A 26,724-nucleotide genomic window follows, 5' to 3' on the forward strand; every position below is an offset into this window, starting at 1 on the left:
GTTTGGCTTCCAGGATCAAGTTTTGTCTTCACCCAGATATTGGACCCGATAAATGCGTTGTTTTGGATCGAGGCTATGAAAAATATTTTAGATCCAATAGATCATTGAGATTCCGGTAATATGGGCTAGATTCAACCCAAAATATTTAGGTCCGATTAGATCCAAGTCAATATTTGTTCATTAATAATATTTCATGAAAAAAATTTTATTTTTATTTTGAAATTAAAATAAATTTTGATTATTATAAAATTATTTGCTGATATGGTTAAAACTTGATGAGCTAATATTTATCTAGAATCCAACAAATTGACTTCAGCAGTTAGCTTTTTCTAATGTATTGAGATTAATTTGAGCATTTTTTTCTCTTAACAGCAGGAAAAAAAAAAAATCCCTTGGAATACTTTCGCGTCAATTCGGGTCGGGTAGCTAATAGGATGATCCAAAATAGTGTATGGACTGGGTTGAGCTGAGCTGGATCGGGTCAAAATTTATGAAATACGAACCCAACCTCCACGTGTCGGTAACATGTGGAAGATCAAGAGGGAAGCAACCAAAATACTAATGAAGGAAATAAAGAAAGGAAACAAACAAAAAAATCCCTCCTTTTTGCTTCCTAGTACCCTTATCTTCCCTCCGAATCCAAATGCCCCTCTCACTCTCCGTCTTTAGGGTCCCTCTTCTTTCGCTCTCTTCTCCCGCGAAAAACCTGAGGATGCCTCGGACTAGGATCTCCTCTCGATCTCTTCCATCAGAGGTCCAAAACCCTAACTCAGAGCTGAATCCAGGTACCGGGCTTCTTCCCACCTTTCGATCCCCTTGAGAATCTTGTTATTTTTTTTCTCTCTTTTCTTTCTTTCGTTTTGGGTAAGAATCGTGTTTAAAATCCAAATTCCAGTATTCTAGGGCAAATAGATTAATATCTCTTTCATTTTGGGTATGAATGGTGTTAAAGCACAGACTTTAGCTTTTTTTTCTTCAGAGAAACTCAAATTTTTAGTATGTAGAGTCATAAATAAGTATTCTTTTGGATCCATTTTATGTTCTTTTGAATTCAGTTCTCGAAATTTTTGGAAAAATATATTTTCCCGGCTATTGTGTATGGAGTTGTGATTGCGTTTTAGAAAGAAGGAATTTTTTTTTTTTTTTCCGTCACTGCTTTTATCGAGGTTCTGAAACTTCTGATGTCGCTGCTGGATTGGAGATGCAAGGCTTTCGCCCATTTTGATACGCCTCAGAATCTTGTTTTTGCCTGTTCTTTTTGCTTTCATTTTGGGTAAGGTTCGCTTCTAGAATTCAAATTCTGGTGTTCTAAATCTGATAAATTAATTTCCCTTACATTTTGGGAAAGAATAGTGTTAATCTCAAACTTTAGAGGTAATAAATGTATCTTCTTTCTTTCTGTTGAATTTGTGGAAAAAAATTGTCTTTTTTCTTGTTTTTGTGTATCATGTAATGATTGTGTTTGTGAAAGAAATAATTTTTTTTAGTGCTATTTTTCGAGCTTCTGAAGGTTCTGATGGCATTGCTGGTTCGGGGATTCATGGTTATGTGAGGAAAAAGAGGGTCAAAAGGATGATCGAAATCAGTGGGGAGAATCCAGAAGGAGAAGCTCGTGATCAGAAAGTGAGCATTTCATGTTTTCTTCTTTTCCAAAATAAAGGGACTTTCTGGTTTTCAGATTGTTATGTTCTTTTTCTTGCTTTAGAACTTGTAAAGATTGGTTTTGCTTTAGCATTTTGTAATTTTTTTTTATTGCGGTTAGGATGTTAGTTTTATCTATATATCTGTTTGTTGAAACTAATACTTTCCTTGCCCCATTTTTCTCTTTATTGTTTCTGCTTGGGTATATGCACAAAGTTTGATTCTTTCCTATTGTGGGTTAGTGTTCTGAGATAATTAGTTGTGATGATTGGATTATTTTGCAGATTGATCACTTGCCTGACATTGAAGAGTTTGTATATAATAAGGGCAAGGCAACTAAAACTTCAAGTAAGACCATCTTATCAATATAAATTGGAGTACATTTTCTACCTACGAACATTTTTAGCACATAGGATTTTGAACACTTTATATCTTTCAGTTAGGTTAAGTTAGTCAAGTTTGGAATATCTGATTATAGTTACTCAATAGACGATACAGGAAATGTAATTGTTTGGAATTCTTTGTCTCTCTAAAAGAAGTTGTTTGGAGGCAGTATACTGCTGTGCACATTTTGAATGTCTATTTTAATTTTAAGGAAATTGGTGATCAACATGGAAGGGATTTTTTTTTTTTTTAGATGTAACCTGGAAGGGAATAATATTTTAGTAAAGAAAACTTGAGGTCCAGCATATCATAGGTTGGGTTCTTTTGTTATTCTTTAATGATAACGTACAGTATTATTATGGTCATAAGAACCGGGACAATTCATTCAATCTTCTTGTCAAGTGATATCTGATGTCCTTTACGCAATGTGATACAAAAGTCCTGTATACAGTGTGATGGATAAGCAGTATGTGAAAAAGATATATCAACAGTTATGTAGGAAAAATTTAAGATTTGGCTTCAGAGTTCTGTCTCAACCTGCCAAATTGCAATCAATCAAATTGCTTATGCCTTGATCATTATGACTTTCCTCTGATTTTTTTTTTTTTTGACAATAGTAAGCCAGAGGTTGAAATTTTTCTTCAATGCACTTTTATTGTGATCCATGAAACTGGTAGCAATAGACTGGCTTACTATCAAATAGCCTGTACTTGGTCCATTGTGGCACATTATACATGCTAAAACATGCTTAGTTTAGTCCTAAAACAATGTCTGCAAGGGGTATTCCTTTTTCATGAAAAGTATTATCATTTACCAGTTGCTAGTGCACATAAATCCTTGCTGTTATGATGTCTGATATTGCATGTTACATGCTTGCATGTATTTTTTATGCTAATGCAAGTATGAAATTCTTCTTTGCTTCACTTTTATTTTCATCTTAAAAGGATTTTCTTGTTTCCATTAAAAATGATCCTGCAGGTAAGGTGAAGCTTGCCTCTGCTCTTCCAGTTGGTATGGACAAGAGGACAGACCTTTCCATAGTACCAAAAGGTACTTGAAAAAAGCATAAACAGTAAGAAATGGTAAAACATGGAGTTATTTCAGAGGAATGAATCATGTTACAGTACTAAAAAAAAGGGAGAGCTGTTCATCTTTTGCTCTTCTTTCTTCATTTTTTATGTAGTCTTTAGCTCTGACTTTAAGCAGATAACCATATCACTCACCACTATTTTTTACCTGAAAGACAGTTTTAGCTGAAATTAGTTTTAATGCAGTGGACCCACCAACAAATTGGGAAGAAGTCCTTGAAGGGATTAAGAAAATGAGGTGCTCTGAGCAGGCCCCAGTAGACTCTAAGGGATGTGAAAAGGCGGGTATTCTTCTACCACCAAAGGTATTCTTGGTCTCTCAATTAGCTGGATGTTTGGATTGGAAACACACTAATTGTTAGAAGTACGTAAATGACCATATCCATTTGCAAAAACTAGCAATTTACACTTAATAAAATTCAACCTTTCTTCTATTTTTTATTTGTTGATCTTGCCTAATTTTTTGTGTTCCTAATTTATTTTCTATATTTTCCTATTCTCTTCCTCTCCCTTATTACTTTTTAACTTTCATATAGGCATCTGTTTTGACACTCTTTAAACTAAAAAAGGGGAATCATCTGACTCTTATCAAAATAGAATCAATTAAAAGATGCAAGTTATGCATTATATAACCGTATGCATTGATGAAAATTTTCCCATAACATTTTGGTCTCTCAAAGTTCCATGGATTCCTTGGCATGGATTTCTTTACAATAAAGGAAATAATGGCTGTATTGCACTTGAACAGCGAATACATGTCTCAGCTTTATTAAATAGTTATAAAGAATGAGATAGTGAACTCAATTTGTGAGCCCAAATATTCAGATTTCATACTATATTTACAGCTTGGCATCTTATTGAGGATATTATTAAGTGAGGAACTGTTTTCTGGGTGTTAAATATAGTAATATTTTTATTGTGTGATGAAACTTTGATGTGTCTTAACCTAAGTCATGAAATGTCTTATGTCAACCTTTACAATCCCTGCCCATCAACATTTTTTACGATATTGCCCTGCTCTTGATCTATCAATAAGACATCCATCCTTCATCTTGGGAATTGATGATACAAGGAGAACCACGCGATGTTGCCCTACTCATAATCTATCAACAAGAAATCCATCCTTCATCTTGTGAATCGATGATACAAGGAGAACTGCTATTGTATTTAAATAGTTTTAACCAGACAAAATGATTAATTTGAAAACCGCATAAGTTTTAGGTGCCATAAACCTGCTTTGATGCACAATTTACCTTTAAAGACATCAAATGGAATGCTAAAGCAGAGGCCAAATGTTTGCGAAACCTATGACTTTATGGAGAGTTTCACTTCATGACATCCTATATTCTCCTTAACTTTGAAGATGCTGAGATATAATTATCTGATTACCAACTATGAAATAAATAAACTTTGAAAGATAACACAATAATATATTCGATCACATCATTGTCCTGTCTTGAAGTCATGTATTTCCACTAATTCTGATTTACATAATGCTTTTAAGTTTTTGCTGTCTAAGCCATGTTATTTCCTTGTCAGGAAAGAAGATTTGCAGTTTTGGTTTCTTCCCTTCTATCGAGCCAGACTAAGGATGAAGTTACACATGGCAAGTTTTTGAAACTGTTCAATTTCTTTTCTTTGCTCCTTTCCTTTAGACCCAACCATAATATGTCGATTCCTTGTATTTATATAGTTTTTCCACAAAGATATGATTCTTGCTAACTTTGTAAACTTTGTTAGGAGACCAGGTGCCGTGCAGCGTCTCTCTGAGAAAGGCTTACTTGATGCTGATGCCATTGTTAAAACTGATGAAGCAAGCATTGCTAGTTTGATCTATCCAGTATGTCCTGTGTGTATCATTTAAGTGCTCTTGCATGCGGTAGCTTCATGATCGAGGCTAAACAACACAATTATCCTTTCTCATTACTGTCATCCGCATGGCTGAAGCTGTCAGTTCTTATTAAAAGAATTATAACTTGTTGAGCCACTGATGCACAAATTATTATATTGTGTACTATATTATAACATGAAAGATCAGGGCTTTGACTCCATGCCCAAGAATCAACTTCATGTCTAAATTGCCCTTTTATATATAATCAATTCATTCTTTTGTACTCCCTATAGCTTATGCGTATTATAGATCCAATATAAATTACTCAATAGCTTTAGGATATCACATTTCTTTATAATGCTTACTTTCAGTTTTCCAGTTTGTAAAAAGCATATTTAGAAGCACATAAAAGATTGGAGATACAACCATGTTGTTCCATCACAGTTCTGTTTTGTCGTCCCTAATCATGTTACTCTAATGGCAAGTTCTGTTTTGTAGTTCCCTAATTGACTAGGAACGCATCGGGTTTCATTTTTCATTTCTTGTGTTGTCATGGAATCTTTCTGACCAATGGTCAAATGTTCAGGACAACAATATGTGTGAAGTAATTGAAAGAGAATGTGTTAAATGAAGGGGCAGGGGAGCGGGAAGAAAAGAGAACAAGTTGAGTATGAGAGCCATGAAATTTTAAAAAACACCAAGAAATTCACTCATTTTGATAAGTGGATTTGGCTGTGTAGACCTCCTGATGATGTTCACTGGCTTGATGCTAGTGACGATTCTTCAGGCACTGTTTTAAACTGCAGAATATTGGCCACACAATCATAATTTATGAGCTTCAGGCTTACTTCCACTTATTAATGATATGTTAAGCATGATCATTATTTCCTCTGCTTTAGGTTGGATTTTACCTGAGAAAGTCTCATTACATGAAGAAAGTTGCAGAAATTTGTCTCGAAAAGTATGGTGGAGACATCCCAAGCTCATTAGATGAACTGCTAGCACTTCCAGGCATAGGTCCGAAAATGGCACATCTGGTACAGCTCACTTCTCATCTTCAAATATGACAGTCGATGTTCTTCTCTGATTTCAATTTCATTTCAATAAATAGGTTATGAATGTCGGATGGAATAATGTTCAAGGGATTTGTGTTGATACTCATGTGCATCGTATTTGTAATCGCCTTGGATGGGTGTCACGACCAGGAACAAAAAAGGTGTTCTGCTGCACATAAAATATTCTTCATCTGGTGCTTGCCTTCTGGTTTGGCTGATTTCAACATCTTATCTTGGATCTCTTTTATCTGACAAGACATGACACAACCTTTCTTTCTTTCTTTCTTTTTTTTTTTTTTCATTTACTAGAAAACTTTGACTCCAGAAGAGACAAGAGTGTCTTTGCAAACATGGCTTCCGAAGGATGAATGGGTTCCAATCAATCCGCTACTGGTATGCTAAACTTCAGTATACTGATTTTGTTCATTATTTCTATGTTTTCTTTTTCTGCAGTGTTATAACCTAATGTGAACTTGAAAGGAAATTTTATGTATAGAAAATACAGTTGCCTTTTTTGGTTTTACTTGGTTCTTGACTTGTTCCTTTTAAGGAAAAGTGGAAGCATGCCACCTTTAATTCCATAAAGTGAACTCCTATCAATCTGGAGACCAGTTGTAAATTGATGTAGGTATTATAGCAACAGGAGCGAGCATAAGCAAACTTAGCTTCAACCCCATGTAAGAATACAATTATGAAAACAGAGACTGGCTTCTTTAAGGACATTCTTGGTACACAGTACTTATAAGAACAGCAAAAGAAAGTCTAAGAATATAAAAGAAGGTTGTTAGGGATGCTCCAATAAAATCATTTCACTGCAAGCCTGTGGTCGTGGGTCCTGCTATTCTTTTCTAAAAATTTTCCCCACTGGGAGTAAGATTGGTCTTTGTCGTCATCACAGATATAAGAAGGTTTGGTACATGAACGCTGACCTAACATTTTTGAAAATGGTGTGCTGCACTGTGTTGTTCTTTTGTGTGCACCTAACATCTACATTCTCTTTCAGCTTCCAATGTTCTGACCTTCCCATAAATTTTGAGCAGAACCCACCTGTGATCACCCATTAGGGTCTAGGAAGCATCATGGCCTGGAATTTGTAGCATTTCCAAAATATTACTAGGAATATGTAGCACTGCATTAGTTCTCGACCATTTTAAGATGGTCTGTTGATATCTGGAAAGCAAAGGTTCCTAACTAAAGTGGCTGAGGCCGGTGAATGCATTTTATGATGACTTTTGCAGTACAATTTTTTTTCTAGTGAAAGAAGTTTTGGTATCTTCATCCTCATGTTGTACAAACCATTTTCATTTTCCAATGCTGACACACACACACACACAAAAAAAAAGAAAAAAGAAAAAAAGAAAAACTTAAATCACATGCTTTGCAGCTGAGGATCAATCTTAAATCTGTATCAGATGTAGCAGTGTTGTAGTGTCTTTTCTGATGTGAAATGTGAAGCAGACACTTAAGCTTTCAGTATGCAGGCAAAAGAAGCATAATGCTCTCCAATTTTCCTTCAGATTTGGATTGTTAATGAGTGGATTCACATATCATGTTCATTCAGGTTGGATTTGGGCAAACTATTTGCACTCCTCTCAGACCTCAGTGTGGAATCTGCGGTATAAACAAACTATGCCCATCTGCTTTCATGGAGACAAGAAGCCCCAGTTCAAAAGCTAAGAAATCAAGCCCAATTAAAAGATCTTAATTTTGTAATAGATTATGCGTCAGTATCCCTTATGGACTATATTGTAAACACCTACAAAGGGGCATTGTAAATGCAATCAAGATGAAATGAAATGAAATGGGAATTGATTATTGCTCCATTTCCTCTAGTGCAGAACTCTGTAATGTTTGCTTCGGAAAGGTAACAGCTGATAAAGTCTAGCAGCCTTAAAGAATCTTGTTCATCACTATATGTAGAGGTTTGGTCTTCTGCAATATGACTCCAGAAAATTGATCCATTGGATATTGTCCAAGTTGGAAAATCAAATCCAACGTTTGAAATTCAATTGAAGTGGACGCTTGATCCATTTGGTCTGATGATCTCCATATTAGCTCGATCCAGTCATGGTGCAAAATTTTATCAAATCTGAACCCGCCCTTATCTTTGATGTTTTCTTAAAAGATTTGATGTATGCCTAAAATTAACCATTTATCTATCCTATTAATTCTTCCTCAGCTTTTGCCCTTCTGCGTTTTGTAAATAAACTTCAAGTCAGAAAGTTTTTTTTAGAAAAAGTTTAAATTAACTTCTTTTCAATCAAATCGGCTGCAGGGTCCATTTCAACAAGAGTGTCCTCATTTTCTGGAATTTGACGCGAAGAGATAGGGTTGGAAGCGGATCGGATGGGATATTGAATAAATATTAATATATTTATATTTATATTTATTTTATTTAATAAATATAAATATAGATATAGATATTATTTAGATAAAAAAATTTATATTAATATTTATTTTAAACAGATATGGATATAATTCGGATACTGAAAATATGAATATAATTTTAGATATAATTTAAATTATTAAATTTTATAACTACAGAATGAAAGATATTATTAAATATATGATAAATTAAATTAATAATATATTTATATATTATATTTTTTAAAAAATTAATAAGTGATATATAAAATTATATAAAATTATATATAGATTCGGATATTTGGATACGGATCCGATAGTTGTTTATCTATATTCATTTTTTTTTTATGAATACAGATACGAAAATAGATTCAGACGGATAATATTCATACTAGTTTCACTCCTACAATTGATCAAGTCAACCAAACTCGAAATGGCTAATGCAAGCAAGTAGATGAATGAATTTTTTTGGATGTGTTGAACTTTGAAAGTTGGAAACATAGTATCGCTGCGGCAACAATGCCAATACAAATATATGTAGTATTGTATGTGTTTAATGTATTTTTTTTATTTTTATTTTTTTTTAAGAGCAGCAAGGCTATATATGTATGTATTTTTTTCTTTTGCCTGGAGAAGCATCTGAGAGAAGCCATAGCTTTTTTTTTTTTTTGATGAAATATAAGGAAGAGGGAATCTTCCCCCAACTTTTATTAGAGGTGAGAAGGGAATTCATGGCTTGTTGACTCCAATGTATGCAGGAATCATGATCAATGAGATGGTTTTTAATTAAAAAATTTTATCATATCTTTTAATATATATTAATATAATGAAAGACTAACTCATAATCCCATGTGATGCATGGAATGAGATTTTTTTATTATTTATTTATTTTACTATATATAAATTATATATATTTTAAAATAATTAAAAAATAATATTTTGCGTATAGCATGCATCATAAGATATTGGATAAATTTTATGAAAATCCGACGGTCCTGATTCCACGAAGCACCTTCCTAAACTCATTATTTTTTATCATTTTTATCTTTAATTATTTTTTAAACTCTTTTATCTCTCCTTCTCTCTTAATCCTCTCCTACTATATCTCTAACTCTCCTAATAGCAGTGCTGACAATGTTGTCTGTTTGCACGGAATAGAAAAAAAAATATATCAATATATGAATTTTTCAATAAATTATGAAGATGAATTCATCTTATTTTTAAATTAATTAATAATATATTTATATCTTAGACTCTTGCGTATAAGAACCAACACAAAATTCAAGCCATCGTCTAAACTTCCCAGTTGGGCTGCTTCCAGCCTCGGACCCGATTTAGACTCTTGAATTGGAAAAAATTGGGGAAGCACTAAGAAAAACATGAATAATGCCACGCTATCGCTTGTATTTCACAAATCCCTCATTGCACGTTATCCTCCGTGCATATATGCTTCGAGATTTACCTTGATCCATTTGGATCTAATCTAGTCCATGCAATAATTAGGGATGAGGTGCTTAGTGCCTTGCAGTGAAACAGCTAAGGAGGCCCGTTGCATGCAGCCCCATTGCTCACTGGACCGTCTCAACCCACTTCTCCTTCTACTCACACACACGACCCGGGGGTGTTTGTTTGTTTTTTTTTTTTTTCTCATGGCAGACACGGTTGATGCTCATGACGGACGGAGGCACCGCTAATACAACATTTCTATTTTGATATATATATATATATATATATATATATATATATATATATATATAATATTAATATATATAGATATTTTTAATAATGTTTTTAAATATTTTTAATAATATAAATATAATTAATATTATAAATTTTTAATATATATATTTTATTATTAATTTTGGATCCAAAAGAAATAGATATTTAATAGGCCACCTTGGACAAAATTCTCGAGTATCCAACATCCAAATTTTTCTTGGCCTCTCTCTTCCAGGTTCCAGCAGCTACAACAGAATAGAATAATAAAATTGTAATAGGGTGGCTTAGAGCTCCAATAACGATCAAAGAAAGCAGCAAGCTTTCCCCAATTCTTATTCCGAGACCAAGAGGAGGGGAGGGAAGCAAAGCTCAGAGAGATGACGGCAGCCGCGGGGCTCGGCTACGTCCTCATTGCCCTTGGCCCCGCTTTCTCCCTCTTCGTCTCCGTCATCGCCAAGAAGCCCTTCCTCATCCTTACCCTCCTCTCCAGGTCTGTTCCCCTCCTCCTACTCCTCTTCCTTCCCCCCTGGTTTCCTCCATTTTCTCGGCTTTTCCCCTTCTTAAATCGATCCAAAGACAAGTCTTCTATGCGGTCGGATGTGAAACTAGGTCATTTTTGCAAATAATTAGCCATCTTTCTGAGTAATTCTTAGCTGATCCAGCGGTCTTTCTTGAAATACCTTAAAATCTGTGGTTTTCCTTCTATTGTTTGCTTGTCTCGAATGTTGTGATGAATTAAGGGATAGAAACGCGAAAAAAATTGCATCTTGATATGATTTTGGTGATTTTCTATCGGAGTGACTGGATGAATTAATGAATGGGAGCGCCAAAAGTTTGTATTTTGATGTGGTCTTTATACTCTGAGCTAATGGATTGATGAACATGGGTGGAAACATGAAAATTTTGCATTTTGATACGATTTTTGTGCTGCGTGCTAATGGTTGGATAAATGCAGCACACTGTTTTGGCTTGTGAGTTTGATAGTCCTTTCTGCGGCATGGAGAGGCTTTCTTCCTGTGAAGTCTGCAGTGTGGTGGCCTTATGTGCTCCTTATCCTCACATCTGTTGGTTTTCAAGAAGGTGTCCGTCTTGTATTCTGGAAGCTTTACAAGTAGGTTGAATTGTCGAATTCTCACTTATTTGTCTTTGTTGAAATTAAGAGCTTCTCACTTTTACATAGAATCATTTTATGAGGAAACTTGGACTGTATGCTATTAAAAGATTCCTTAATGTGCACATTAATGAACTTTGCAGGAGGCTGGAAGACATGTTGGATGCTTTTGCTGACAGAGTGTCTAAACCTCGCCTTTATTTGACAGATAAGATGCTAATTGCCTTGGGTAAGCTTTTAAAAAATTTCTGTTTTGCATTTTTCTTAGCAATCAATCAGCTCTTAAAATGACAGCATGTAAAATTATAAAGAATAATTTACAAATACAATTGAGTAAGAGTAATTTAATGAAGCTGCTCATAAAATTTCTTACAAAAAAAAAAAAAAATCAATAATATGGAAGAATATTCTAGTCTTATCAGGGCAAATGGCACATAGGCCATGCAAGTGTGTTATATGAGTGGGATGATTAATTTGTTGGACCATAGAAATAATGCTTTGTTTCAGATTACTGGTTCTGCGGGTCTGCAAGAATGACTGTTATGATAGCCAAACTATTAGAATAAGTGAAACTTATATCTTTTGAAGGTAGATTGTCTATCTGAGGATGTTGATAACCTGTTGGTCATTTTTTATGCTTTTTGAGGGCAAATGCTGTTATGATGATGATGAAAGGATATGGTAAAAAAAGTCTCATCACTTCAACAGGAAATTGTTCCATTATGAATTTGATAAGAAAAAAAAATGTCTCATGATCACCACCTTCTAGGACATGTGTCTTCGAGAAGGATGAAAGGAGTACATAAATATAAGGCTCTTCCTCTTGACATGTAAGCTTGCAATTCCAATTCAAATAGCTTACGCACAAACAGATGCACATACTTGCCTATTTTCGCCGTCACACAGGCGTGGGCTACCTATGGTATTCCATTTCATTCATTAATCTAATGTAGACCATGCCCAATTCCCGTGCATTAAAAAATAGGCATGGTCTGTATCATTCAAGTGTTGTATAGATATATGCTGACTTTGACCACTAATTAATGATTTGAATTGATTTAACACCTCAACCAGTGCTAAAAATGTTCAGGATGGATCTTTTCAATGGAAAAGTCCTAAATGTGCTTGATTTTAATAAGCACGTTGCTGTTATGATAATTTGAACCTAAAAATGATGTAACTTAGAAATTTTCATGGTAAAGGCGGGACACTCTAACACTGTTAATCAATTAATTCAAACTCAAAAGATGTTTTCACTGGGCTTCATGAAGATTTTTTGCCCCAGTATGCTAATAGAGGGAAAAAAGGAGAAAGAGCCTTCCATGACCTGATGTAAAATTGTAAGTTCTAGACAGAGGTACCTACAAAGATGATTGAAGTACCAATAATTGCAAAGCTGGTGGAGTTAGAGATATTCATACATCAAGGCAAGGTTTGTAATTTTGGTCCAGCCAAACATTGCTTAAGTTTCAATAGTTTTGGAGATTTCAGCTAGTTTCACTAGCAACTGGCAACTTCTGGTCTAGTTTTAGCCAGTTGCCAATAGTTCCAATCAAAACCAATCAATGTCATCTGAAATTGACATGCATAAACCAAAAATCTCTTTTTAGATTGACTGCTAACTTTTTTAAGTTGTGGTTGCCGGCGGGTCATAGGACAAGCATTTCACAAGCATATCCGCATGGTTAAACTTAAATTTTTTTAGATCGCAGTTTACTTAAAGCAGGTGAGTGTTTGTTATGGAAACCCAATGGGGACTTCTTTCTTAAACATTTTGATGTATTAGTGCTTTAAACTTAATCAAACTAAGATGTAGTAGTCCTCGCATATATTTCGTGAAATATCACAAGATAACCAAAACATAAAGAATAGAATATGCATTAGTGTAAAAGGTATAAAGCTTTTGTACTTTGAGATAAATGTATATATTTGGTATTTTCAATTCTTATCAAATAAAATTTGTTATTTTTAAAATTGGTTAACAATATAATTCTATAGCTTTTTTTACTTTCTCTTTTCCTATTTCTTTTTGTTTTGTTCATAACTTTAACTACTATGTACCATTAAAACTATAGCAGTATGCACATCATGATCTCTTAAAATATTGCCTTTTCTGATTTTTAATTTTTTCGAGCCCAAACTCTAAGGCTTTAACCAAAATTATTGAAATTGCCAAATCTATCAATATCAGAACTAACTTGGCTTGGTCAAAACTGACACAAGAGCCCAAGTATTCAAACCTTAGTTCAAGAAACTCTCTACATCTAATAAAATTTTTAATTAAGTAGAAAGGATAAGCTCAAAAGAGGAGATTGTGCAAGTAGCTGTTTTAGAGGCCTCCAAGCTTGCAGGAATACAGATTTAAGAATGCACTTCATGATTCATTCTTTAGCCAGTTTTGTATGCTTTTCTAAATTGGCATGAGAGTTTATGGAATAAAAACATCCAATACCAAGAACACATCAGCTAAAGATGGATTCGGAAGCACCATCAAGTACAATCTTGAAGTAACTTGCAGATGAGTAATGAGAGTAAAGATAATTGTTTCTCAACAATCAACTCATGCAAAACAATGTTGAGATGAGCAGAATTGCCATGCCTTAAATAGAACAATAAGTTATCTCTCAAGACATAAGAACTGTTGTTGGATGATGATGAATGGATGCAATGGATCTGATATTTTCACTTGATCTTACAATTCAGATCTGAAATTTTCAATGGCATGTTTTTCATTTTCATAACATGAAGGCATGTCAAGAATCAACTACACATAGAGATAAGTGGTTGTAATATCATTATAACAAACCTTTGCAGTGTTGCAGATAAAAGATCCAAAATAAATGTGTCCATATAAGTTTCTAGTGATATGAAAATTGTAAGATAGTGTGAATGTTGTCTTGATTCTAAAATGTATCTCTTTAGTGCTCAGTTATTGCCATGAAATATTCCTCTATGATTCTAAGGGAAATATATGTGCATCTGAAGATTTTGATATATTTGTTGTTATATTAAGTATGCTTCCTGCTTTAAGTGCAACTTTAATTTCATGCTTGATGAATTCTTTCAATGTCACTCATGTCATGCAGCTGGTGGTTTGGGTCATGGCTTGGCTCATGCTGTCTTTTTCTGTCTTAGTCTCTTGACTCCTGCATTTGGTCCAGCAACATTTTATGTTGATAGGTGCTCACACATACCATTTTTCCTTGTTTCTGGTAAGTCATTGGTCTTCCTGAGTTTTTGTTTCTAATTTTTATTTCAACTTGAAAGTTGTTTGCTGATGAGAAAGAGATTTGTATAGCTTGATCTTAAATAGTCTCTTATTATAGTAATTTTAAGGCTAAGCACATCAATATTCATTTGAGACGGACTTGTAGCAATAAGAAAAATAAGTAGCATTTTAACATATATGCTACACTGATCCTGGTAGGAAATTTTGATAGACAATTTTTAACTCTCTCTCTCTCTCTCTCTCTCTCTCTCTCTCTCTCACAATCAGAACATACACACAAAAGCGTCCATGCTTGTGCGTCCTTCTATGGAAGAGCTGTTAAATGAAGCGCAAAAAGTTATGTTATTGCACCCTGCATCAATACACACAGATAAAAGAGTTTCCACATGCTGCAATCAAACAAACAAGCTAGCACTTCATGTGTCACTGCTTTGCAGCTCTAGATAATGAGGCTTTTTCCTGACTGAAGGTTGATGAGATTTCTAGTCTAGCTTGTGTTGTGCTTATGGTGCATTAATTTATTCAAATTCTAGCAAACTTCTGAGATGTTTAACGAAGATGTGGTTTAGGGAAGGAAGAAGAGAGAAAGAAAATGGAGGTTAAATTGAAATTCAAAAAAGACAATTTTAGCAACTGCATCAAAATCCTTAAAAATCCCATTCCCCTCCTCCTTGGATGCAGACAAGTAGCATGACACTTAGAGAGTGTGAACTAGTTGAGTTGGTAAAGTTAATGGGTGCTGGATACTGAATACTGCCCTCACTGTGACTTCAACCCAGACTTCTGCCTCTCCTAGTTCTTAGAAAAAAAAGAAAGGAAAAAAAATTAAAAACAAAGTAGCACAACTGTTGCATGGTCAGCACCCTTACCAAAATAAAATTAAGATACTGATCCTAGATTATAACTTGAATCCATGATACTATTGAGACTAGTTTGGGCTATTGGTATCATTGTTGTTAAATAATTGACTGTGGTGCTCCACTGCTGCTGCAGATGCCTCCAAATTCAATACACATCTTCTTGAGATCATATTGCTTTTGCATTGACTAATTTCCTTCTGTGTCACAGCCATTATGTCACTTGGATTTGTGATTATTCATACTTTTTCGATGGTCATTGCTTTCAACGGGTATGCTGAAGGGAGGAAAAGTGACCAAGCTGTTGTTCCAGTTGTTCACAGCATTGCTGCTATAATGGTGAGCGTCTAACCTTACATATTACATGTATGTGAACTCATTGTTTTTGGTTCAATAGAGTCTCTGAAATCCCAGAAGACACAAGGTTTGCCCAATCAGCTATGAATTTGATGTTAACTTAAGCAGCTGTCCATTCATTTTATTGAAATAGCATATGAAACGAGAATATATTTTGTTCCTTTTCATGTCTGGCATATTGCATTTGTTGAAACATCCATATCCTTGAAGTTGTGGGATGAACACAACTTTAAAAAAAGATAAAAAAAAACCTGTAGAGTACAAATAAGGGGTTAAATTTCATTGTTGGAGATGTTTTCAGCGTGCAGCTGAGAAAGGCTCCTCTTGTAATGAAATGCAAAATAGATAAAGTTCCGATTGACATGCTTCTTAATTCATTTTTATTGCTGTAATGTCTTAAGAGAATAAACAGGATCTTGCTCAGACTCCTAAAAATTTTTCGAAAGGAGAGATTAATTGTTCATACCAGGTAAGAAGCCGATATAACAATTTTTATGCTGGACAATACCGCATGCTTGCAACAAATAATGCTTGTTTATGTGGTACATAATACAGCACACTTCAAACCCTAGGAGGCTTAGACTGTATGGCTTATCCATTGAACTGCTTCATAACAGTGCAGGTGTAGCAAACTGTACTGATTTCTATGAAATCTGTTGATTTTAACTCCTTGCTTTTGCTTAATATACCCTTGACAATATGCCTGATACGCAACTAATCACTGCTAGCATGCATAGCATGCACTATTTCCATGTATATCGGGAACATCAGTCAGGAACACCGGTAACATCAACAAAGTGAATGGTGTTATGATCATGTTCAACATTAGGCACATATCTCAGCTGGTCAGAACATATGAAGTCTTAAAGTTGTGAGATCAAGCTTAAGTTTATAACATCAAATTGTCAGCAAATGTTAGCATGGTAGGTTGGCACCTTACCCCTAAAGGCTTGCCCTTTAGAAGTCGAAGGTTCACATCCTGGGTATTGCTCCAAACAAGGGGGAGAAAATAAGATAACATCAAATTATGCAGAGGTTTGAAAATTCATTGTTTTGATCTAACTTTATAAAAAATTTGCAGCATATGTCCTCTCAGTTAGTGTTCATATAATGCATAAACATTTTGTCTGGGTGGTTCCTGTATTCAAACATTACCTGGAACCAGAAAACGCTCATGAGGATAAGTTATATAATGTGTATGTGCTGTTTATTTATTATCTGCTTGGTTGTTTTCTTACATGAATAACACCGAATTACTCAGTTGCAGATTCCATATATGTTTTGTCTAATGAAAGGCACATCTGGCTTGCATAATAGCTTAATTATTTTCATCATTTATCTGTTCTGATGGGAATGCATGATGTAATGTTGGTTGTTCCTGGTCAAAGATCATTGAGTTTATGACCGCATTTTATGGTGTAGCTCTTGTTGATTACTCGGATTGTTCTTGTTCTCTTGTTTGTTGGATACTGATATGGTCTGCTATTTGTTTATCATGGCATTTTTTTAATCCCCCTTGTCTTTATTTTGTGGCAAAATTATTGTATTGTCTTATATCCTCCTTTTTCTTCATTTCTTTTACTTGATTTTTATTACTTTCCATTACAGACACTGTTTAATCTTGCACCTCAGGGCTGCACTGTTGGTGTACCTTTTCCTTCTTTCTTCATTGTTTTACTTGTTTTTCATTAACTTCAACTTCGATTTCAGACACTGATTAACCTTGCACCTGGGGGCTGCGTTGTGGGTGTACCTCTGCTATGCTTCATGGCAGCTGTAACATTGCACTATTGCTGGCAGATGGTTTGGAGAAGACTAACTGAACACCGAAACATTCAGACAAACAATTAACAGCCATCTGAGTCTTATGTTGCATGTCTGCTTTATTTTTGAAATATTTTTGTAGTGTGTCATCTCATGGGCAAAGAAATTACACTCTCCTCTTTTTAAGTGAAGTAGGAGGATAGTAATGATTGAATGTGACATTTTTACATCCCTAAAAGGAAATGTAGCAACATGATAGCATGGAATATGGATGATTGAAGGTAGATGCCTCCCTTTTTCCCTGAAATGTGATCTCAATTATTGCACACTTTCACTTGATATGGAGAAAAGCTTGTCGCTCTCCTTTCTTTCTGCATTCTCTTTTATGCTCAAAATAGCTTGACGGAAACGCAAGCCACGTTGCGTTATTTAGTCTATGCCTTCTTCTACAGCATGCCTATTTCATAGCTGACAAATGAGTGTATTACACATAGCAAAATACAATGTTACATGTAGATTCCTAAGAACCATAAATATCATATATCACAAACCAAAGTTGTGACGAAATATAAAATTTATGGTACTTCTTTTGAGATCGCAGTTATGAACATCTAGCGCAAATGCAACAGAGCTCTTTCTGCTGCACCCATTAGTGGAGAATGAAACTAATGCCTGTGAATGACCTGATACAATTGAGTGCCTGAAGCCAGACTCCAGATTTGTGTCAAAGCATCACAATCTAAAATATAATGTTATGCTCAACCTTGGAACTAGATTTTCCTTTGAATAGCCAAAAGAATATCAAGAAAACAAAAGCTTAGTAGAAGATCAATAACAAGATAGAATGTCAAGCTCGACAGCATCAATCTGTACGAAACTTGCAAGGGTGTACATGCAGAACCGTCCAAGCTGATTATGTATGTAGAAATTAGTTTTATTTCTTGGAAACATGTTGGAATTCATGACATACATCCATTTGATGATAAAGATACATCTTTGCCTGTCCTTTTAAACCTTCTAAGCCCATGACATGAAGATGCCGTTATCTCATTCCCTGGGTGTCAGGCTACGCTGGGAAAATGATATCCTGCTTGTATCAAGCATGGTGAACTGAAGAGTTAGTTGATGTCTCATTTATCCTAGATATTTAGGATAGTACTAAAACCCAAGGAACTGAGTAATATGGTGAACTGATTTCTTTGTTCTGTTGTATGTTAAAATATTTAGTACACAAGCCTGTAGGCATCTACATCTACTAAAATTGGTTCATTATTGCTGTTTGTCTACAGTAGTGCAACCGGCTTCATTGTGCTGCTTGGTTTATTTTTCCAACAAAGGTGGTGACCTAGCCGTAGAACTTGAATGAAAGGTGATTTTGGTAATTGAGATACGAGGTAAAACCTTTGTCGGATGGAACCAATTTATCGTGGTTGAAGAGTGTCACACAGGCAGAGTTAATAATTGCATTTTCCTTGATTTGCATATTAATTCCTTAATTCTTTTAGATTTGTATTCTACTCTTTATGAATATATAGTTGAGTATATCCATCAGTTTTAGTTGATTATTACGTTGGAATAGGTAGTCCTGTTTATCCCTTTGGTGAATCCTTGAACCTTTCTAGTCGACTAATGACCAGATTTTTACTTGTAGATCACTTGAAGCATATGCCAAACACTGCATCTTTTCTTATTTTGTCAGCATTTTCTCAAGAGTGACTAGAATGGTAGTTGTTGGAGACGTATATAAGAATTAAGGATGAGAAAAGACGCGAGGAGATCAGGTCCACAGTCCTAAATTTAACTTAGGGAAAAAAAAAAACAAAATTTTATATCCCACCTCTGGACCTGGAAGACAAAGAAAGATACATAGGTTACTTTTAGATGCAATTTCAGCAATAAAAATAAGATTTTTAAAAAAAAATAAGAAAAAAAATGCAAAGAAGATATTTTGAAGTGCAGTGGAGATGTTAATGGGTCGGGTCGGCACATGTGCTGGCACAGCCCAATATTTTTTTTTTGGCACCGCACGGCATGACACGGTTATTATGTATGCCGTCCTCGGCACGGCCCAATAACAGCATGGCACGATGGCCCGTGGACCGGAACGGCATGACATGGTGCAAAAATTTAATTTTTTTAATTATAAATAATTTTTATTTATTTTAATAAATATTATTAATGATAAAAAAATAATCAAAAAAAAAAAAAAAAACCACTTTAACTCCAACAGCTGTATAACAGTTAGTTTTAAAGATATTTTTATCCATTGAAATCAAAAATTTTCTTATAAATATTTAATCTTCTTCACAAATTTTTTACAACTCAATCTCTCTTGCCTGTAAATCTCTCAAAAGTTATTAATCTCTCAACTTTTAATATTTATCTTTTTTAAAATATTTATTAATATAATTTTATATTATATATTTTTTTAATTTATTTGTATAATTAAATTCTTTAATTTCAGAATAACTTCAAACTTGCAATATAATGTCAACTAATTTAATATAATAAATTTTTAACTTGCTAAATATTATAAATTTTCTAACTTACAACTTACTAAATATTTGAAACTACTTAAAAAAAATTATAAAAGTTTAAGCTTTAACTTAAAAAAAATAATAATAATTAGGCCAGACATGTGGGCCGACACAGCATGGCATGATGGCACGGCATGTGGCCCACCATGCCATGGGCCATGGGCCATGCTGGGCCGAGATATTTGAAAAAGAGAAATTCTTTGTGCACCGCGGGCAATGTAGAAAATCCGACGTGGAGTGCACCGTTTCGTCTGATTGGTCCACGTAGTCACTGTTTTCCAACGCATATTTAATATCTACAGATTGACTTTTCCGTTTAAAATTTTTTTATGACAAAAATGCCCTCATCTTTTGGAAAAATCTATAATATCCTGTGACGTAATATAGCCCAGGATGTCATAATATGACCTCGGATATCATAATATGAGATGGATATTTTTGTCCAATCATTTTCTAATGCGTATTTAATGTCTGCAGATCAACTTTTTCATTTGAAAATTTTGAATAATAAAAATATCTATATTTTTTTAAAAAAATTATAATATTCTGTACATATTATGGATGCAGGATATCATAGTATGAACATAGAATATCATAATTTTTTTAAAATATATGAACATTTTCATCATACAAAATTTTTAAATAAAAAAATCGATCTATAAGCATTAAATGTGCATTGAAAAGTAGTGACTACATGGATCAATCGAATGAGACAGTGTACTCTATATCGGACTTTTTACATCACCCGCAGTGCATAAAGAATTTCGCCTTGAAAAATAGCACGTGCCATGCACACGCACGATAAAATTCAACATGGCACGGGCACAATTTTTTTCCATGATGGGCCATGGGCTAGCCCGGCATGGCCCATTGACACCACTAGGACTATGTGTAAATCCTTTAACCCTACAAGTTACAATTCTTACAATTATAATTAGCAGAAAATGCAATCAATGGCAATTTCAGTTGGATTTTTCAATTAAACTTTCAAGGGCAACAAATGCAGATGATCGAGACAGAGGGTAATTTATCATCTTTGATGGCAGCAGCTATCCATAGTTTTGGTGCCTATCAATTTGGAGTAATGACAGAACAAGTACTCGCGGATTGAGATGCCATCAATGAGACATTCAAGGGTGAGCATCAGGGAGTAATTAGTTTGCTGAAGAGTTCCCCCTATGGGATGCTACTATATCAGAAATTGCATTGTTCTTCAGATTTTCTTTTTCTCAAAGCAAGGAGCCCCGCCCCCAACCCAAACCAAAAGTTTATAAAGAAAACAGAGAATTACAAGAGATTTCAGCATTGCATTTGCATAATGATTTGCTGCCTCTGATATAATGCTTCAACAGCAAATCCACAGGGTGACATGGAAAAAAAAGGAACTTTCACATATATAAATCAAACTTTAAATTTCTCCTATTGTGTACATATCAATATGAAAAAAAGAATAAAAATCTACAAAAACGTAGCATTGCAACATTTCAGCAAGCTAATGGAACCAACTATTCTGAGCCTTATTATCAAATAAAATTAAAGAAGAAATTAGACATTGGTGGTATATACAGTGTATAAGAACCGAAACCATGCGATCATGAAGTTGGGGAATGACATCTTTCTTGATTCCCTGAATTTACTCACTTGAAAAAGAACTTCCAAATTTCCCTGTCTGCCAATTCAGTAACCATGTGGGCACCAAAAATACCTTCCTCATCCACCAGAGCTCTCAGCTGCCGTGCTCCACCATTGGAACCAACAAAATTCTTCTTGGCAGCCAAATACAACACCCCATATGGTGGTCTCAAGCACTGTATCAAAGAAATCCAGTCAGATATATTGCAGATAAAAGCAAGTACCTATTCTCTTCAGTGGCTTCAGCTCAATTCCAGATAATCTTTATATTCACATAGTCAATGCAATAATGCACCATGTCTTTATTTAGTTAACAACCATTTCTGATAGTTCCGCTAATATAATGGACATTTTCTTTTTTCTTTCAGCAATAAATTACATATGGAGAACCTAATCTCTTAACTATTAGGTTTAGTCCATTCGTACCACAAAGTCATGTTCCTAGTTTGAATCATAAGTACTAACAGTTTCATAAATTGATAAAGTCGCGTAGGACATTCGGAAAATTCAACAACTCTTGTTGGTAAAGATGGGTTACTTGGAGTTGGTGATGTACCATGATTCTTGTGAGCTTGGTAAATGGTTCAGTAGCATCTAATGTTCTTAAGATCATAAGACAGTCAAGAAAATTAAATGACTAACCTTTGCTATAAGGGCATATAGCTTCCTCAAAGAACTCACTGAATATGGGATTTCAGTAATTAAAATAATATCATAACCACCATCTCCTGTGTCCGTCTCGTTTGCCCTCTCCCAAGCACGGCTTCCTGAGAGCTTCCTTGATCGCCTGGAGGAAGGATCATGACCAGTGATGCTTCCATCTTGACTGCTGCATCCATCCATGAAGTCATCCTCAGAGAAGCTGAGGCTTGTCCCAGGTGCTGGCTCAAACCCATCCATCTGCACCACAGACAGGACTGTATGGAGCTCCTCCCAATCCCCAGCATAGAAATGGACATCAGGAGACAATTGTTGCCGAGATGGGGTGAGTGGACTCTCTGGTTGGCGGCTCTGCCTATCCCGAGCCTGCTCAAGATTTGCCAGGACATTGGGAATGGTTGTGCATCTTATAGTTTCTGCATTTGGATCCTGAAAATGCACTGTAGAAGCACCCTGCAAAAGGTCTCGGAAAGAATTAAATCTGTAAGTTTCATATAACAATAGAATGCTAGTTGGACATGCTTGGGAAGCACAAAATCCAAGGATAAGTAAAATGCCATGATGGACAAAAATATCCCATTTAAATGGCTAATAACTCTATGAATTTATTACAATTTAGCACTGTAAACGGAAACATAAGCTTTTAATTATTTAGATAATACATACCTTCAGGCAAGCAAATATCCCAGCCAGACCATACCCACAACCAAGCTGCAGCAATCAGCAAAATAAAACGATTTTAGAGACAAACTATCACTTGACGGTTACATGAAAAATAAGGAGCAAATATTCACTTGCAGAAAATTAATATTTTAGCATCTTGAATTCCATTAAATAGGAAAAGGGGGCCCAAGATATACAGGAAATGAAGTCAATTCACAGTAGTCTTCATGACCTCCAAAAGAAAAACTTTTTTCATTTTAGGTGCAATATGGATAGCTGTTAAGCACTGAAAATCAAAAGAACATGCACACAAACATATGAAGGAAAAAAAAGAAAAGAAAAGAGAGAAATGGTAATCTAACAGTTCAATGAGAGGATGATATGACTATTGACAACTAGTATGCTTTATGCCTGGGAGTTCAACCAGCAATGTAATTTCTTACAATCTGGAGGTAGTTAGGTTGAAAACACTTAAGAAATTGGTTCTAAGAAATTTCCAGAGCATACCAGCAAGGTAATTGGTGAATAAACCATGCATAGAGAGGAAGATCAACCTATACTGTTATTGGCTGTTGGAGAATATCAGGATGATTTAAGGAAGAACTGTTGCTAAGAGGTGTTCTTTAAGCATTCCAATAATGGTATTTTGGAGAGTTTCTGATTAAGTATTTTAATGGTTGCCAATGAAGAAAGGTGTGCCAGAGGTCCTTCTATAAGCCCTAAAAACACATCCAAGGCAGCAACAAAAGATAAGATGCCATCCAAGTGATAAAAACCAGGAGAATTCAAATTTTGGAGAGAAGGTCCTTTTTCTTCTTCTTTTTCTTTTTTGTTTTGAGCAGTCATGTTAATACAGGTGTTGGAAACCTGGACCTCCCAAAGCAAGCCCTTAGGAAGGAGGTGCCAACCAAGCTAACAGATGTTGGCTAACTAAGGCCTTCATGATAGCATTGTCAAAGTTAACACAATATCCAGTGCAATATAGTGGAGATTTAAATGGAACTAAGGCCTCAGGCAGACCGTATGGCCATGCAATTTCAAATTTGTCAGGCTATCTGCAAATTTCTTAATCATGGATCAAGCTTTAAAAGTGAAAACAGAAAGGCATGTAGTAATTTCAATTTAATCTGCAAAGAAATAAAGAGAAAAACACAGATCAAAACTTGAGCAGCAAGTCTATTACACTATTACACTCTGTTTGGAATTAATAATGTTGGATCTAATCCATAAGTTGTTCCTGTCCAACAGTTGCTTTTACAGTGAAAAGGGTCTTTAAAAGAACTTCCAACTACTACCATGCAAGTCTTATTTGGTCTATCCCACCATTTTCTTAAAGCTGTTCCAATTGGATTTAGGTAATAGATGATGGAACTACAAATGATAGATTAAGAGGATATGATTTAGAGGGTGTAAATACTTGCTGTGATTGTAGCAAAGAGATGCTAGAAAAGCAGTAAGATGCATAAATATGAGCAAGAGAAGGTTAAAGAGTGGTGTCCATAAAGCTTAGATAATGAAGAATGGATGAGATCCCATGGTTGTGTTCAATTAAAAGCAAAGGAAGCTGAATTGAGAGGCATAGACTAAGAAACGTCGATAAAAGTTTTAATAAAAGGAATTTGATATGAACTTCTTTTAGAAGAAGGAACTTATGGCCAAGAGATTCTTATACAGTGATAGCAAGTCAATGCATTTTGGTCATTTTCATTAGAACTACACAATCTTAATCAATTTTCATGCTTTAAAATAGGATATGTATCAATCCATAACAATGGAAAAGAGATCAGTTTAAAGTTTCTTTTGCAAAGGCATATGCATATGTTCCTCTGCTTTTTCCTTTTTTTTTTTTCGTTTTTTTGTGGGAGAGAGGGGGCAAAAATCTAAAACCAAGAGAAAGATAGAGTCAGAAAGAATAAATTTGGAAGAACTTTTGCAAAGCAGCAGCTACCTCTAGAATCCGTTTGCCCCTGAAACTCAACTGCCCATCGCGTATCTCGTGCTTCAGAGTATTGACAAGATCAATTGAACCCTCCCAGTATTTCAGAGATCCTGCAAAACCAGCAGTTAGAACCTACAGAGTCACTTTTTCTGCTGCATCATACAAAAACTACACAAAGTGATCCTCAACTCTGGTACACTCACCATCATGTTTTGATGATATCATCTCTGAACCGGGAAATCCAATCATGTCAGCTACACTAACTCTTCCCTAAAAAACAAATAAAAAAAACAAAAACATTAATTCTAGAAGCACCCCTTTCTGATGTTAAAATAGTAGTACGTAATTGAATGTTGCCACCCATTTCTTACAAACTTCACCTGCCAAATTACCGATGCAGGTGGCCATCAGTAATGATTTAGCATGTATAATGGAGAAAGGCTGGCACATTTTGCCAACACAAAATATATTCTCAATGATGGATACAGTTTTAATGACTGAAACAAAGAAATATCACGAATACAAGATCAAAAACTCAATGCACGGAACATACCTTGAAAATATTTAGACCTTGCAAATCAACATTCTCTCCAGCATACTTGTAAGGGTGAGCATTCTGTAAGAAGGCCAAGAAACGTTTTCAGTTGTTACAGAAATGACACGAAATAGTCATTTAAATCAATACTGATGAAATTTCTTTAAAAAATCAACAGCGAAAAAATGCTGGTAACTTGTAACTGTTTGGTTAAAGAAGCAACAGCAAGGACCAAAGTTAATTAAAACTCAGGCAATCATATTGGCAGAGAGATAAATAAAGAAGGATGGCGATACCTTTGAAGGAAGAATCTCAACAGCTGGTGAGGGAAGAATCAAATCCCTTTCCGAAACAATGGAAACACCATGACCATTCTTGTCATGGGGCATCAAGCCTGGAAAGCATTGCGCAAGCAGCGATGGTGTCCGCATTTTCTTCTTCTATCCTTCAACAATTACCACTGAAAAAACTGCCAACGCCGCCAAATCAAAGTTCAGATCAATGAACCTATAAGCCACAAAATTCAACTACTTATTCTTAAAGTCCAAAGAAAATTGCCCACAAAACCCTAGATCTCTCAAAATTCTCGTCTTACTTCCCATAATAACTAAGCCAAAAAAATAAAACATAATTGAAAACAAAATTAAAACCATAATCACCAGAAAACAGAAATTTAAAAAGCTATCCAATTAAATATTCAATTCCAAGCCCTGCAAACCCTAGAAATTGCTCCTCCATATGAGGAAAAAAACTCAAATGTCCCCAATTCTCAAATGAGAACAAAAGCAACTTACAAATGGAGAGTAAAAAATAACCTTTAACACCGAAAAACATAAATAAGATGAGAATACCGGTAATTCATCAATAAGGACTCGACCTTTCCGATTCCCAAACAGGAAAGGGTTCAAAAAAAGAAGCTAAAATCAAAACAAGAAACGGGGGAAATTCCAAAATGGTACCTAGATCTGGAGAAGCTGATCACGGAGGAGGTGTGATTCTCGAGAGAGCGGGATCGCTATACGCGGAGAAACCTTCGATTGGATCCAATTCAAATACCAACAGTTATCGCAGCTTCGGAGAAGAAACCGAAACCCTAACCCCTAAAGCCCGCCATGGACCACTGCTTGCCGAGTCAAAAAGAGCACGGCGGCTAATATAAAGACCCGGGAGAGAGAAGAAGCTTCATTACTCCTTTTTTTTTTTTTTTTTTTTTTTGCTGCTAAGAAATTCGCTGGCAAAAATCTTTCCGATGGCCTGCGACCTGGCGTTACCATAATGCCCCTGGATCGGCCGGGAATGCCCCAGATCTTTATTTGGGCGGATACGCGTGGGAGGGGACCCGCGAAGCTTCGGAGGGT

At 35.1% G+C, this 26,724-nt stretch overlaps 3 protein-coding genes across 5 annotated transcripts; 2 read left to right on the forward strand and 1 right to left on the reverse strand.

Annotated features, from left to right (window-relative positions):
- Positions 1 to 584: 584 nt before the first annotated feature.
- On the forward strand, positions 585 to 7,822 carry LOC105051450 (endonuclease III homolog 1, chloroplastic). 2 transcript variants are annotated; one of them, XR_003801800.2, is made up of 11 exons: positions 585 to 785; positions 1,511 to 1,623; positions 1,926 to 1,989; positions 3,004 to 3,075; positions 3,300 to 3,418; positions 4,653 to 4,719; positions 4,862 to 4,953; positions 5,844 to 5,981; positions 6,056 to 6,193; positions 6,309 to 6,392; positions 7,561 to 7,592. XR_003801800.2 is itself a non-coding variant. In XM_019852699.2 (11 exons), exons 1-11 carry the CDS (start codon positions 644 to 646, stop codon positions 7,702 to 7,704), a joined length of 1,140 nt encoding a protein of 379 aa, XP_019708258.1. In that variant the 5' UTR covers positions 586 to 643; the 3' UTR covers positions 7,705 to 7,822. The 2 variants fall into 2 exon arrangements, 1 of the variants encoding a protein (XP_019708258.1); XM_019852699.2 differs by having other exon boundaries at positions 586 to 785; positions 6,056 to 6,160; positions 7,561 to 7,822.
- A 2,497-nt stretch (positions 7,823 to 10,319) lies between these two features.
- Positions 10,320 to 17,707, forward strand: LOC105051449 (gamma-secretase subunit APH1-like). Its single transcript, XM_010931903.3, has 6 exons — positions 10,320 to 10,572; positions 11,038 to 11,193; positions 11,337 to 11,422; positions 14,280 to 14,405; positions 15,491 to 15,618; positions 17,347 to 17,707. Exons 1-6 carry the CDS (start codon positions 10,460 to 10,462, stop codon positions 17,485 to 17,487), a joined length of 750 nt encoding a protein of 249 aa, XP_010930205.1. The 5' UTR covers positions 10,320 to 10,459; the 3' UTR covers positions 17,488 to 17,707.
- Positions 17,708 to 21,307: 3,600 nt separating this feature from the next.
- On the reverse strand, positions 21,308 to 26,514 carry LOC105051448 (uncharacterized). 2 transcript variants are annotated; one of them, XM_010931901.4, is made up of 8 exons: positions 26,326 to 26,514; positions 25,663 to 25,835; positions 25,385 to 25,447; positions 25,035 to 25,101; positions 24,841 to 24,941; positions 22,896 to 22,940; positions 22,212 to 22,682; positions 21,308 to 21,745 (listed from the first exon to the last, which is right to left on the reverse strand). In XM_010931901.4, exons 2-8 carry the CDS (start codon positions 25,795 to 25,797, stop codon positions 21,575 to 21,577), a joined length of 1,053 nt encoding a protein of 350 aa, XP_010930203.1. In that variant the 5' UTR covers positions 25,798 to 25,835; positions 26,326 to 26,514; the 3' UTR covers positions 21,308 to 21,574. The 2 variants fall into 2 exon arrangements, with proteins under 2 accessions (XP_010930203.1, XP_010930204.1); XM_010931902.4 differs by having other exon boundaries at positions 25,663 to 25,873.
- Between the last annotated feature and the right edge of the window lie 210 nt (positions 26,515 to 26,724).

The sequence above is a fragment of the Elaeis guineensis genome, chromosome 9 (assembly GCF_000442705.2).
Source record: "Elaeis guineensis isolate ETL-2024a chromosome 9, EG11, whole genome shotgun sequence".
Classification (NCBI taxonomy): Eukaryota; Viridiplantae; Streptophyta; class Magnoliopsida; order Arecales; family Arecaceae; genus Elaeis; species Elaeis guineensis.

Coding starts and splice junctions, on each gene's coding strand:
- LOC105051448 (XM_010931901.4), bottom strand. CDS start 25,797: ATGCGGACACCATCGCTGCTTGCGCAATGCTTTCCAGGCTTGATGCCC. Junction 25,102..25,384: donor AAGGTCTAAATATTTTCAAG/GTATGTTCCGTG, acceptor TTTGTTTTTTAG/GGAAGAGTTAGTGTAGCTGA. Junction 21,746..22,211: donor TATATGCCCTTATAGCAAAG/GTTAGTCATTTA, acceptor TCTTTGATACAG/TGCTTGAGACCACCATATGG.
- LOC105051449 (XM_010931903.3), top strand. CDS start 10,460: ATGACGGCAGCCGCGGGGCTCGGCTACGTCCTCATTGCCCTTGGCCCC. Junction 14,406..15,490: donor ACCATTTTTCCTTGTTTCTG/GTAAGTCATTGG, acceptor TCTGTGTCACAG/CCATTATGTCACTTGGATTT. Junction 15,619..17,346: donor ACAGCATTGCTGCTATAATG/GTGAGCGTCTAA, acceptor CTTCGATTTCAG/ACACTGATTAACCTTGCACC.
- LOC105051450 (XM_019852699.2), top strand. CDS start 644: ATGCCCCTCTCACTCTCCGTCTTTAGGGTCCCTCTTCTTTCGCTCTCT. Junction 5,982..6,055: donor GTCCGAAAATGGCACATCTG/GTACAGCTCACT, acceptor TTCAATAAATAG/GTTATGAATGTCGGATGGAA. Junction 6,393..7,560: donor TTCCAATCAATCCGCTACTG/GTATGCTAAACT, acceptor ATGTTCATTCAG/GTTGGATTTGGGCAAACTAT.